The 15437-nt window shown below is 31.9% G+C and overlaps 1 protein-coding gene across 1 annotated transcript in view; it reads left to right on the top strand.

Moving 5' to 3' along the window:
• Positions 1-14734, top strand: part of LOC111057495 (engulfment and cell motility protein 1) — a 40962-nt gene extending 26228 nt beyond the window's left edge. Inside the window, exons 7-8 of the mRNA XM_039428059.1 lie at positions 7272-7402; positions 9133-14734. Of these exons, the coding sequence (XP_039283993.1) occupies positions 7272-7402; positions 9133-9296 (295 nt within the window). The 3' untranslated portion in view covers positions 9297-14734. The remainder of the gene's footprint in view (positions 1-7271; positions 7403-9132) is intronic.
• Positions 14735-15437: the final 703 nt, after the last annotated feature.

Raw genomic sequence — 15437 nt, 5'->3', positions numbered from 1 at the left:
GCTGCAACAATTGATCGTATGACAATGGAATTTGAAGAGGGTGTCTGTGACACAATTTTTGACTTTGCAGCTTAAATCAGATTAGTTAGTAGGTGAACATATCAAAAGTGCGAATATTTATCCCTCTGTTGAAGGTGTAGAACCGCTGAGTTGACACTTGTTGCAAAGTTGAAAATTTCACTCCCTATTATATTGAAGCTGCTATAACAATGAGAGGAAAACTTGGAATAGTGAAATAATACATCATTTCAAAGAGAATTCAATGCTCTACAAACCTACGATGAGCATCAATATTTACGATGTATTGATGGAGAGTTATAAGCCCTGAAAAAGCAAAACATTGGATAAAAACCTGTTATTTTATCAATTACACACTTTCAAGAGCGAATATCTCGGGAACTGTTGGGAATATCACAAAATTCTACTGAACAAAAAGTGTAGAGAATTTATTAAGCTTCATTTTTGTTAGCTATGTCGGTTGAACACATTGTTCTCAAGATATGAGCGTGGGAGCAAAACACTGAAAAATGCAACTTTTAAACCACCCTCATCCTCACATGAGTTAGAAATGGGGACTTTCGATATGTCCTAACTAGTCTCAACAAAGCTGCAAAGTCAAAAATTGTGTTAAAAACATTCCCTCTAAATTCCTTTGTCAATTGGTCTATTGTTGCAAAACTGAAGATTTCACAATCAACACTAAAGCTTCTGCAACAGGTGCAGGTAAATTCGTAAAAGTGTGAAATTATACATCAAATTGAAGAGAATTTGATGCTCTATAAGCTCATAATCAGCATGGATTTTTTCAAAAATGTCACTTCTTCAAGAGCGGTTATCTCGAAAACTAGTGAAGATATTGTGAAGGTTCTCATTTTTATGGGTACATAAATATATGCCCCTCCGTGTGATACTAGAACTGAGAATTTATTTATTTCTGAATTCGGACGAATTTTGTCCAAGGGATTGAGGTTATGTCTGTATGACTCAAGATTACCTGATTCTGATTGTGAATGGATATTATGGAACCCTGAAGAGGATAACCATATAAATATTCAGATAAAATAATGTGTAAGCTGTAATAATTACTGAGGTTACTAAGATAAATTTTGTGCGTGTCACATACAAGGTGACAATTAAAGAGATTTCTTATTTGGTCAGAGTAAACGGCGGTATACTGATAGACACACCTTTATCTCTTATATGGACCGAGAAATTGGTAGGTTATCCCAGATTTGGGATTGGAATATTTCAATTGTAATAAGCTTAAATAAAGCAATCTTATAACTATTACCTGTTTGTTGTTCTGATAAAGAGCCAATGCAACCTGAACAAAGATATAGATCACAAATCCATGTATGATTGTGTCTCTCACCACTATCAGAATTAATAATGAATAATTTATTAAATAAATATAATTTCTGAAGGAGGTTCGAGTACAGAATCTAATCTTATCAGTGTTGAGGTACATTGACCTAAATCCTGCAAAATGCCGCATACACTGCTTAATTTAGTCTGGAAATTATAAGCTAGGCTACCGACAACGACCAATATAAGAGCTAATGTAAGCAAAATTATATTGATTAATTCTGCAGTGATCAACTGATACATTAGCAACCATCTACAACATTCCACTCAATTAATTTCCTGACTTTCTTCACTGACCATATGAGGTCTACCAATGGTAACGTGTCAAAGACGATATTAAGGTTTTTAGAAAGGAAACGAACTGGAAGATATGCTCAGTTATTTCAATATATTATATAAATATCAGATTTGTGACATTACAAGATAAGCAGATAATAATTTATAATTTTCAAGTGAATAGTGGTGATCTGCATGATGTGTTCTGGTTCAACAATACCAGACATGTACAATTGACAATTTAATAATTATTTATAAATCAAAAGAAAATAATATAATCTATATAATAAGAGAGAGTAGTTTTTTTTCTTGTGTTCGTTTGTTCGCATCAAAACATGTCAACTTGTGGATTGCATACCGCAAAAACGGGAATAATTTAGATCTCCAAATTTTGAACATAGATTCAAAAAATATCAATCTCGTGAACCTGGAAGCCCAAATTTCAATTTTCCTTCTAGATTTTTCAGAAATGGTACATACGATTTCATAAAAAATCACCAAATCATATGGTCAAAATTAAAAAATGAACATCTGTTTCTATTATTGCTTTCTACCTGATACCACTTAACCTCAATAATATTGTTTTGATAATCGATAAATATTTTTAATAATATTTTTATTTTATATGAAAATAATAATAGTATTGTTTTGATGATTGATAAATATTTTCATTTTTACAAACTCATATAATAATATAGTGAATGTAAAACAGCTGCTTCAAATTTATCTCAAAAACATTTGTTTAGAAAAAACTTTCCCCCAGTTGCACGTTTACCGGTTAACGTTTAATCGCGATAAAATGCTATACTTCAATAAATTGAGATTAACGCTAACTGAAGCATTTTGGTTGCACAAAAAAGAAATTTCAAGAGATAACGCCGAATCGACGTAAAAAAATTTTAACAGGCCATTCACGGGGAATAAATCTAACTAACGCCGATTAGGTACCTACTGATAGAAGTCTTCCAAAATTAGTTTTTGGTAAAAATGTTACTGAACATTAATTGTAGAGATACTCATGCTCAATCTTTTCCACTAAAATTTTTTTGTTTGAATTGTATCTGAAGCCTGATAATTGAGAATCTAAAATCAAACTTTGCATAGATGGGGCGGAGCTCCTGAAATTTTTACAGATATGGGACTTGTGGCAGTTGATAGAGCTTATCGATGACTATTCTAGGTATAACTTTAATTAAAATCGTTAGAGCCGGTTTCGAGAAAATTGCGAAAAACCCTGTTTTTGACAACATTTTCGCCATTTTAGCTGCCATCTTGAATCGCATTTGATCGAAATTGTTCGTATCGGATCCTTATATTGTAAGGACCTTAAGTTCCAAATTTCAAGTCATTCCGTTGTTTAAAAAAACACTTTTTCGGACTCAGGGGACCTGGAAACGTATAGAAATGTAGAAATTGGGGTACCTTAATTTTTTTCGGAAAGCAATACTTTCCTTACCTATGGTAATAGGGCAAGGAAAGTAAAAATATCAATCTCGTGAACCTGAAAGCCCAAATTTCAATTTTCCTTCTAGATTTTTCAGAAATGGTACATACGATTTCATTAAAAAATCACCAAATCATATGGTCAAAATTAAAAAAGGAACATCTGTTTCTATTATTGCTTTCTACCTGATACCACTTAACCTCAATAATATTGTTATGATTATCGATAAATATTTTTATTTTAAATATGAAAATAATAATAGTATTGTTTTGATGATTGATAAATATTTTCATTTTTACAAACTCATATAATAATATAGTGAATGTGAAACAGCTGCTTCAAATTTATCTCAAAAAAATCTGTTTAGAAAAAACTTTCCCCCAGTTGCACGTTTCCCGGTTAACGTTTAATCGCGATAAAATGCTATACTTCAATTGAGATTAACGCTAACTGAAGCATTTTGGTTGCACAAAAAAGAAATTTCAAGAGATAACGCCGAATCGACGTAAAAAAATTTTAACAGGCCATTCACGGGGAATAAATCTAACTAACGCCGATTAGGTACCTACTGATAGAAGTCTTCCAAAATTAGTTTTTGGTAAAAAACTACAGAATTCAAAGTATGAGCTAAATATATGGATAAATTTCATCTGTTAATAAAATAGAAAAGAGTATTTAGCTGATATTAGCATTCAAAATTAGATTCTAATTTTCGGGGTTAGTCACGATCTTCTTCGACGACACTGGCGACAGACAGAACATTTTTATGGCGCATGCGTAATGAATAGTCACCGCTTCAATAACGTAATCTCACTTTTTTGCCATTTTTTTAGAATAATAATTTTAATAACATCACTGACGGATAAATTACAGTGTTGCCGGATTGTAAAACCGTTAAAATCTTGTTTAGTTAACTGGAAAATTTAATCGGAATTAAAAATTAACCGATCTTTGTGGAACAGAAATGAATCCGTAAAACTAACGCTGATCTGTTAACCGGCGTTAATGTCCATATTTAACAGACGTACATGCAACTGGCCCATAGTTTTGAAACTTCGTTTTCCTGATGCAATGTTTAGGCCTACACGTGGCATGCATTTTTAATTTTTCAGCTAGAACAATTTTTGAGACAAAGTGCTAAATAAACGTCTAGAGTTTCATCAATGCTGTATCGGCAATATGAAAACGCATGCAGTTAATATGTCTTTGAATAAAGGTGTTGATATTTACATAAAGAAATTATTCTCTTCCATTTTTATTTAATTAAAATTTCTAAATTATTCGAGCCCTGATAGAATGACTGACTCACTGTACAGTCAGTCGAAAATTTTAATATTGGAATGAGGGGTATTTTGGCAAGCTGAGCAAAAAAATAAGGTCATGTGCACCTTTCCGTTATTATCTTCAAATGAAAAATGAGTTTTGTGGGTTGTCAAAACTCCCTCTGAAAGGGAAACTATTCAACTTATTCTATCTTCTAGTAAAATAACAATGATCATCCATCCATCTATTATCTTCTATACTATAATAAAGGAAAGAACTGGATTATAGGTATACAGGTGTAAAGTAGTATAGGAAAGTTATGTTTCACGCATCATCACGTCTGAACTGCTGGACTGATTAACTAGACATTTTGCATATAGATTCTTGCTTAACCGAGGATGGTTATAAACCTATTTTAAATTCTTCAATATTTGATTACATCAAGTTTTCAGTTTTTCAAGTTTTCAATTATTTGTCATGCTTTCAGTTGTTGTAAGGAAGCTGCAGAACATTTCTCTTAAAAGGGAAATTAAAAGATAGGTATGATTAATTTTCTCGAGAATTTATGTCGCTTATGAATCGTAGACGGGGCCCCAATTTAGTTACAAGAAGAATAACTCACGCGACTCTGTTTTCCTTTTTCCTTGGTTCGCTAATAATTCTTCTGCCATGTGCTGGATTTTCTGGCCTCCAAGTAGAACGTGTTGCTGGTGTATTACTCGGCGATTCATATGGATTCAGTAGGGTATTTCACGTTAATGATTATTTTTACATACAAAAGGAACTTTACAATTAACATTTAAGAATCAAACACAAATAATTAAAAGACAATTTATGTATAAAATTTTTCAACAAAATGCAAGTTTACTAGGAACGTGTGACTAGGGCAAGGTCAGTGCTAGAGAAGAAGTCCCTTTCCACGAATTGAGCTAACAATTCTTTGAATCTCTCTGTTTCTAATTTGCATAAAACAATTGCTATTGGTTGTTGCTGAGTGACGTAATGCACACGTCATATTTTTATGAAAAATAGTTCCTTTGTTTACATTCAATTCCCTGACTTACAAGACAAATAAATACATTAAAACATAAATATAATTCAATCCAAACAGTGTAGGTAAATTTCTATAATAAATAAATTATAATAATAATGATTTCGACATTTTGTGTTGTATCTCAACAATTCAAATTTTGGTATCCCTTTCTTTGTCCTTTGATTGGTTGTTCATGCAAAGAGGAACAAATCTAGCGAGATCGCTTCCATTTAATATTTATTTGTTAATAAGCTAAACAATAAATTTAATAATACCGTTCTTCAATGAAGACTTACATACAAAGAGTATTTGTAACTTTTTTGTTGTTACTGTACATCAACATAAAATAGGTATACTTTTTATAATTTGTTTTTCAAGAATAAACTCATTTATTGTGCTAATAATTTCGATTAATTTATTATTATAGATACATTTTTCCTTTTTTTTATACATTGAAGAAAAATAATAATTCACAAAGAATGGCATGTGATCACTTTATATTATATAATACGCAGACCTGGTTGATCTCAACTCTATACTAGTATTTTAAGCCTTCAAGCCTTTTAGGTTAGGTTTACCATAACATTTCCTTAACCTATAAATGCGATTTTAATATCATAATTTTATAATTAATAGAATAAATAATGAACACTCAATTTATTGACTGGAAGAGACTGATTCAATCTAATATTGTTATCAGTAACGGTAATGTTGATAATTATTTCATTAAGAGATAGTTTGCTGCTTCTGCCTTGATTTTTCATAATATAATTTGAAGAAACTAGTTCATTAAGTAGCCACTATAAAGGATCGTCACAATATATGAAAAGTTGTGAGATGAATATTGTAGGAAATTATGTAAGCTTTAATTTTGTAGATAACAGTTATGTCCGTAAGATACATAGTTTTCGAGTTATATGCGAGAAACCAAAAAATGGTACCTTCGAACCACCCCCACCCCCTTAGCACAGTGGGTAGTGGTGGGACTTTTGATATGTTAACCTCCTTACTACCCTAAACAGAACTGCGGGGTCAAAAATTGTCTTCCAAACATTTCCCTCTATATCCTTTTTTTGACTGGACTATAATTCTTGAATAATGTGAGGAAACGCAGAAAAAAAACGTCAAGGATCACTGGGTAAACTCAGGAAAACCGTCCTGTCTTGGGCGTATCTTCGGCGTAATTCTGAGTCCTCTTAAGAATACATTTCTAGACCCTTTCTGAACTTCTGCATGAAATTTAAACATGATTTGTCAATTAATTCTTGAGAAGGCCTAGAAAACGCAGGAAAAACGCTCAATAACCGCCGATCTTGGGCGAAACTTAGGCGTGTTAACTTTAGGCGGAACGTAACTACCAATAAAACATTTTTATACCTCAGCTGAGCCTGTGTACCAAGTTTAAACATTTTTTGCCAATTAGTTCTTGAAAAAAGCTGAGAAACGGCAGAAAAACTCAGATTTTGAGCGTATCTTTGGAATTTTTTCAAATCCGTTCTTAGTGCGCCTCTAGATGACCAACTGAACAAACCTACCAAATTTGAACGTATTTGGTCCTGTAGATTTTTAATTCTGTTGATTATGAATGAATGAGTGGGTGAGTAAGTGAATGAATCAGTGCCATTTCGCTTTTATATAAATATAGGTTTATCTTGAATTTATCTTCATCCTTATACCGTTGTTCAATGACAACATTTTTTCAACTGACAATAATTAAGTGATCTTCTTGAAAGCAATCAAACGAATTTATTTCGTTAATTTAAGACTCTTTTCAGATTTGTAGAATTTTTCAATAGTAAAATAAAATTATACTCATTTTTGATATTTTTGTAGAACCTATACAAAGCTTTAGTTTCTATGATAATGGACGAATTAATTTGATTTTTGCAGAGGCCGTAAAACCACTCACCAATTGGCATTCTCCCTAACATTGGATTCCGTTGAAGTCACATCACTAGATTTTGTAGCACCGGATGAGAAGGCCTTCGATTATTGGACGGACGGAATTAACGCATTACTTGGTATATAAGAAACTAATTACTCATTGAATTATATCAAGTGTATTTTGAAGTACTCCTAACCAATCACTGAATGATTTTTTCAATTTTCACAAAAAAATTGTATAGGTAATGTCCGAATATGTGGTGGAAAAATGATTAAATTTTGTTTTAATTTTTGGGGGAAAATTTGGGGAAAAACTAATTGATCCATAAATGAATCATCATGCACTGTGCAAACATGAATATGACATTGAAATTTTTCTTACATTGCACGGTGATTCAATGTTGGATCAGTTTTCAAGGCATGTGACGTTACAGTGACGTTTCTAATCTCACTTTCTACTGGTTTTGCCTGTGGTGGAGATTCACCATAAGTATGATGATGCATAAATGAATCAATAATTATAGAATGTGGTATGATAAATAGTAGAAAGTGAATTGATTTGTTGTAACCATCATAAATATATTGAAGATAAATCTAAATATTTCCAAAGAAAATATGGAAAAATATTGATGTTATTGAGTCTTCAAAACATTGCATTTTTACTTGTCAGTGACTTGAGATTGTGATGACTATGGAAGATTTCCATGGGAATGAGCAGCACGCTATCGGTGAAATGTTGAATTATTTCCAAAATAGAGAACCTGATTCATATATGAAACTCCATGCAGTGGGAGTAACTTATAATTTACAACTACTAACGCACTAAATTGAAACTGATTCATTAATGAATCACTATCCAGTGAAGGGCCAAAGTACTCCTAGTAAAGGGTGTTTTTTTTAGAGGCATAGAACTTTAAATTGCAATAAAACAACAATGGATTATTCGATTGACGTATTATTTATTTTAATCGGAAGATAATCATGTGGTAATTTATTTTGAATATGATTCCTGGCTTATGATCGCCCCGATTGGCTCGGATGTAGTCCAATCTGGACGTCCAATTTTCTATCATCTGTGTCCGTATATCGGCAATAAGACGGCGAGTATTGTCTTCCAAATGGTCAAGCGTTTGTTGCTTATCTGCGTAGACCAATGACTTTACATAGAAAGTGGTCTAGCGGTGATAAACAATATCTTGGAGGCCAATTCACCGGTCCAAAACGTGAAATTAGGCAGTCACCAAGCTTGTCTTTCAATCAATCGATTGTGGCACGAACTGTGTGACATGCTACACCGTCTTGCTGGAATCCCAGCTCCTGGACATCATGGTTGTTCAGTTCAGTAATGAAAAAGTTGGTAATCTTCCATAAAGTGTGCTCGATGTCGGGTACAGACTCATTCGTATCTTCCTCAATGCTACGCTCTACAGTAGCAATAGCTTCTTTTGTACGCACCGTGCGGTGTCTCTAGGGATGCGGGCTATCAATAAGCGTAAACGTGGTGCGAAAACGTTCCATGTGTAATCGAATTAACTGCTCTGATGGACGATTTTGTTGACGATAAAATGGATGTAAGGCACGATGTATTCCGCATAGAACCGTTATTCTCGAAATAAAATTGCACTATTTGCAAGCATTGTTTAGGGGTGAGTTTATTCATGATAAATTGCAAAACAAAATTGAGAATGAATAATATTTTACATTCCCTTATGTAATGTATAGGAAACTTTTCCTCTTAATGAGAGTCAAAGAGCTTTAATGATTCTTTAATGTGCTATATCTTATTCCTGTTCAAGGTTTATCCACTTTTAAGAAATATTGTCAATGCATTGTTAATGATTGAACCAAGTAATTTTTAATTGGACAGGTAATAAGATGGTGAGCAAAGAAACGGAGCATGACCTTGAAACTCTCCTGTCAATGGACATCAAACTGCGCCTGCTGGATACTGAGGGCATTGACATTCCACAGGATCCCCCTCCCATACCAGAGGATCCTCCCAATTATGATTTCTGCTACGATTTCAAGTAATCAAACCATTCACACATATCTCTATTGTAAGCTATTTTGTTAACCATCGCTCATACCAAAATTAGTTCAGAAATTCTACATTACTATGGAGTGTAATATCAAATATCTCTCTCATAACGTATTATTTGTGATGGATTTCATTATTCGTGTAATGGAAAAATATTTACAACTCTTGACAATTTAGTACCTTATAGAACTAAGTTTATTAATTTGAAAAATATCTTGTGGAACACGATTTCAATATAATTCAAAAGCAAGATTTCTAACAGTGATCGATATAAAAATGATTAATATCTAATCGTCTTAGTCACAGAAATATAATGTGCAAAAAAGTTCAAAACCTCTAAATTATTTTGCGCAAACTATGGTATTGGTGATAACTATTGTGAACTTTTATTTCTTTTAAAGATAAGATGAAGGTATTTTTAATCATTTCTATGGTAGCTTTGATTTGTGGCTTTTAGTTAATTTAGGGTACTGATAAACTGCGAAATTATTAATATTTTGAGATTGCAGCCAATAGTTCTATTAACCTATTCGGATTTGTTGTAAAACTATTGTTCTTACAATATTCAGGGATCGCCACCAAATTCATAAGCCAGTGGTTTGTATCGCAAGATATCATTAAAACCCACTAGCAAAATAGTTAATCAAATAATAAGCATTTTGCCGGCTTAGTCGACCAAGTTATAGATTTTTCAATTTAACAAAGTAGAAGCACATCATATCATAAATAATGTAATTTTTCACAACTGTTTATTAGAGAATCTCATCTTAAAACGTTTTCTTCCACACCTAATTTAAAATTTCAACAATTATTTTGATTTTTCAAATATTTTTTTTTATTTTGATCTGAAGCAGTCAGTGCATGCTTTGTCAACTGAACTCAGTTATGTAAATTGCATGTTCGGTATTCTACTATTATATTAAAGAGGTGGAATTATAATTGTATCATGAAATATATATTCGCAATAATTTATTTGTTAGATGTAATTTATGCATAATTTATAGAATGGATTAGGGTCTATATCTATAATTATAAAATCCTTGAAAATCTCCAGAGATTATTCGTTCTCTTTGAGCTAGTGAGGTAGGTAGTATATTAATTTATTTCAACTGATAGCTATGCTCACATTATGTTAGTGATGATGAAAACATAGCTGAACTTTACCAAAGTATGCAACTCAATTTTAAACAAATAATGTTTTTATTTTCAAGTTTCTGTTGTCAGCTAAATAAATTTTAGGAGATGCATTTATTATGATAATAATAATTATATTTAAGTTACACTAGTCATAGTTTTTCTAGTATTATACAAATTATTAATATATTTCAATATTTCTTAAGGCTTTGTTACATTCTCATATAGATTTATTTTTTTTCAAATACTCTGCATAGCAATTTCAATATAATTTTAAGTTATAATTTATTCTGATACTCAGTATATCTTATTACACATATTTCGTCAAGAACTTCTATCTCCTCCTATCTTCTATCTAAAACTTTTAAAAATCTCTCTCCATACAATGGGTTGTTTCTACTTCAATTTTCTTTTTCTTCCCGTAGTATGTATTTGATCCTATCTGTTTTTTGTTCTATGTATCTCAGGACGATATAGAATGTCGTTCAAAATGGTTTCACGGAATGTAATAATCTTGCAATTTTCCATTTAATTGAAATTGTTGAACGTTTAATCGTTTAACGTTTCAATTGAAAAGTTGACCAATTTGGATCTCTAATCAATATCACGTTGGACTGGGGATTGATTAAAATTTGATAGACATTTTTCGTGCAACACGCTTGAAGCCTTTCGTTCTCTAGAAAGCATTACAATCTTCCATTCGCATCCATCTGAAAAACTTGGAATTATTTTTTCCTACAGTTACCTTGAAAAGTGACCATTCCTGCACTGATTACAGAACGCAAAGAATCACTTTTCCGCTCTAGTGCGCAAAGTATTACTTTGCATATTATCTTGCAGCCATCCCAATCAGCTGTTGACATTGTTGGCGTGTATTTTGAATTCGAACTTGTTCTATCTATATTTTTCGCCAAACTGCACAGAAAGCAGCTGTTTTCAAGTCCCTACATATATCTGAAAGGCATTGTTTGCAGACGACTCTCGTCTGACGTCAGGTTTCTTTCCGGCCTAGGCCAGAAAGAGTACCCTTTCCAGCCGCTAACATGGAACTAAGAAAGGTGATCGAAAAACTTTTCATTATTTGTGTTCATTATTCAATAATTAAAACATTTATAATAATATCATCTTATTGTCATTTGAAATAATAAAAAAGTATAAACTCAACCTCCCACATAATTGAACATCATCTTTTAGGTTATTTAGACAAATCAGAATAAAAAATGAAAATACTTGGACAATTTCCTGATATTCAGATTACCTCAGATTTGCTAGAGCTATCACCTTCCACTTCTGCTTTCGGAAGTGCCTAGTAAACAACTATTCTCATCCATATATATATTGTTTATTTTTCTGTGTGACGAAAAATAGCGTTCGCATCACGGGCAAAAATGTTTTTCCGGCTCTCAACCTTTTCTAGTCCTCGGCCTACGGCCTCGGACTTGAAAACCAATTTCGAGCCGGAAAAATCTTATTTTCTGCTCTAAAATATTTTCTGCAAAATATACTATTTCGCCACACTGCACAGAAAGCAGCTGTTTTCCAGTCCCTACGTAGATCTGAAAGACTTTGTTTGCAGACGACTCTCGTCTATGTCAGAACAGGTTTCTTTCCGACCTAGGCTGGAAAGAGTACCCTTTCCAGCCGCTAACATGGAACTAAGAAAAGTGATCAAAAAACAGCTGATCAAAAAACTTTTCATTATTTGTGTTCAGTAGTTTTAATTTTTCTGCTCAAAATTTTCAAGTTTATTTCAATATTATTGAAACTTTCGGATTGTTTAGTGTTATTTCCGGCTCTTATCAACCCTTCGAAATTCAAAATTCATCCGTCATATCTCGAATACGTATTCTCTGAGTGTTAATCTTTGGTGAAAACAGAAATTTTAAACTTAACCTCACTTTGGACTATTTATGTGCCAAAATCAAGGAATTGAAGAAGTTTTGGGCAATTGCCTGTTTCTCTTTCCAAATATCGTGTTTGTGACTGTTCTAATAAATAAATAAATATCATCTCATTGTCATTTGAAATAATAAAAAAGTATAAACTCAACCTCCCACATAATTGAACATCATCTTTTAGGTTATTTAGACAAATCAGAATAAAAAATGAAAATACTTGGACAATTTCCTGATATTCAGATTACCTCAGATTTGCTAGAGCTATCACCTTCCGCTTCTGCTTTCGGAAGTGCTTAGTAAACACTATTCTCATATATATATATTGTTTATTTTTGTGTGTGGCGAAAAATAGCATTCACACCACGGGCAAAAATGTTTTTCCGGCTCTCAATCTGAAAACCGATTTCGAGCCGGAAAAATCTCATTTTCTGCTCTAGGTGCGAAATATACTATTTTCTGATTTTCAAATAAATAAAAATGAGAACTCATTAAATTATACATTTTGAATATTATTAATTATTCATTGTTACAAATAATATTTTTTCTCATTCATAAATTGATTGGTTGAAAAATTATTTAGAAATTAAGATTTACTCAAAATTATTCAAATTTTCAAATTAATTGGATTAATTTAAATTTTAATTTGAATAAATTATCAATTATTAATTTTCAATTGGATTATCAAGTTTAAAATAAATTAAAGTTGTTATTAATAACAAAATTATACAGACAAACATCTGATGGATTTCAGCCATCATTTTACCCATAATCAACCACTTCTCATATTCAATGGTCACTGTAGGAAAAATTTAATGTGAAATACGTGCGCAAAGTTCCTCTGCTGCACTCAAGAAACAATTCCGCCCTCGCCCACGGCTCGTGCGTAAACGTTTCTTTCGGTGCAGCAAACTGTCACTTTGCGCACTAGTTGCACAAATAACTATTTTCTACGTGATAACGATAGAATTCAGTTTCCAATAATGAGAAGTTTAAAAAAGAAAAATGTTCATCAATTTTTCCTCATTGCTAATTTCCTAGCCTATTTACATTAGTTTATTAGTGGGAAGTTTTTTTTAATGTCTGTTTAAAGTTTCAGTTTTGTTTGAATCTGTAAGGTGTCATGTTATTGATTTAAGTACATGGTACATCACTTTCATTCCAACTATCATTTCTATACAATTGTTCTAATATTATATTATTCTATATTTTTATTATTTTTTGAATCCATCAATGTTTTTTATTAGTTTCTATATCGGCTGTATTTTATAAGTTATTCTTAGTAATTAGAATTATATATAAATGATATTCTTTATACAGTGTATTGATAACCAGAAGATATTATATTGTGATTAAAAATAGATTTATCTGACTTTTTCTGTGAACTTTCTATTACTCTTAGGTTATATGCTATCATAGCAATGTATTCGCTGTCATATTTAAATATTCTAGAATAAAGTTATGTGAACACTATTGCGATTAGCATTACGGCGACTGCGAAGATTTCAACCTTCTGTATGAATTTTATTATTTATAAATTGGATTATGTAGGTATTCAACCGGAGGTTAAAATTTAAATTCTGTCGTTCCCGCCATGCGAATCGTAGTAGTGCGATTTTAAGAATTTGAGATATCAGGGAGCGATGACCTTTAAGCTTTCTTCCAATAACATATTTTTCTCTCAGTCAAATTCCTTCTCTTTGCAAAACCAAACTATTATAGATTTTCTTTGTTGACATTCTGTTCGATGAAAAATTGGACTGAAGTGAATTCGCTTTCACCGTTATCACCTTTAATAATATATGGCCATGCTCTGCAGGTCAACTTTTTTTATCGAAATATTGTTTGATTTTGAGATCAGCATTTCTAAAAAATGTAGATCAATAGATCAATAATAACAACAAAAGCTTTTATATGCTTGCCCAATAAACATAAACATTTTATGTCATTCACCTCTCAATAAACATAGTGTTAAATATAATCTAAGCTCTAATCACTTGTTCTAGAAATTCTCAGAATTCTCGTCCTCAGAATAGATGGAGACTCTGTTTTCCGAATTGGATGCAAAAGCTTGTTTTCGATATGAATAAGGAAGAAATTTGAAATTTTCACCCTGAAAGAAATCACAAATTTACATGAATCTATGGTTAATGAGAAATTAAAAATAAAATATATTATACACTACATGGCTTATTCCAACTGAATTTATGAATGTAAAGTTGTGTGGAATTTGACTGGTATTGCTAAACATTGATGAACGTACTTGATTACTAATATTGTGACATGTATTATCGGACAATACTGGAAGTGAAGTACTGCCTGTTTTCAACTTTAGTCGGAATAATTGACAGACCAAATTAATATGCCTATGGTTGGACCCCAATAAAACGAATCTCCTGTTATAATGTATTTATTGTGGTGTCCTTTCAATGTGGTGTCCTTCAGCCAAAATAAGAATCAATGTGACTGATAAAACATGGCTACCCCGATTCATAGGAATTTCTTGGTATATTGATTTAGGTTATATTAAGGTTTTAGTGTAGTACAGAGAATGAGAAGAATTTCATAAAAAAATTGCAGACAATACAGAGCAGATTGAGTGCTGATGACTTGTCGCATTATGGCCAGTAGCTGTTACAAGTGAACAACTATTCAAGGGTTTCAGGGCTACAACGGATTACGTTTACTGCAATTGCATTCTTTTAATACAGTATTGAGCTAAAATAATTCCAAGTGCATTGAATTCATAATATTTTTCATTTATAATTTTTTTAATAATAAAATCACAATTTAACGATAAAATCATAATATTTATAATCACAATTTTTCGACTTAGTAGATCGTGTTGAAAACTCAATCACGACCTAGTATCATATGAATGAATAAATGATTTAAAACAAGAAGTGGGTGTGAGTTTTTAAACGATTATAATAAATTTATGTTTGGAACATTCTCGAAAACGCGACTTTCAACAAGAAATAGAGTATTATCTAATCCTGTGACCAAGGCAGATTGATTGTATAATTTCATATTCCTTGATCGGCCTATTTATTTGAGCAGTTATAGTAAGGATGTTATTTGAAAACTTGAAGATCGTATCAGATC

The sequence above is a fragment of the Nilaparvata lugens genome, chromosome 5 (genome assembly GCF_014356525.2).
Source record: "Nilaparvata lugens isolate BPH chromosome 5, ASM1435652v1, whole genome shotgun sequence".
Lineage (NCBI taxonomy): Eukaryota > Metazoa > Arthropoda > Insecta > Hemiptera > Delphacidae > Nilaparvata > Nilaparvata lugens.
Note: the sequence above shows the minus strand (reverse complement) of the source record. Positions and strands in the feature narration are given on the sequence as shown.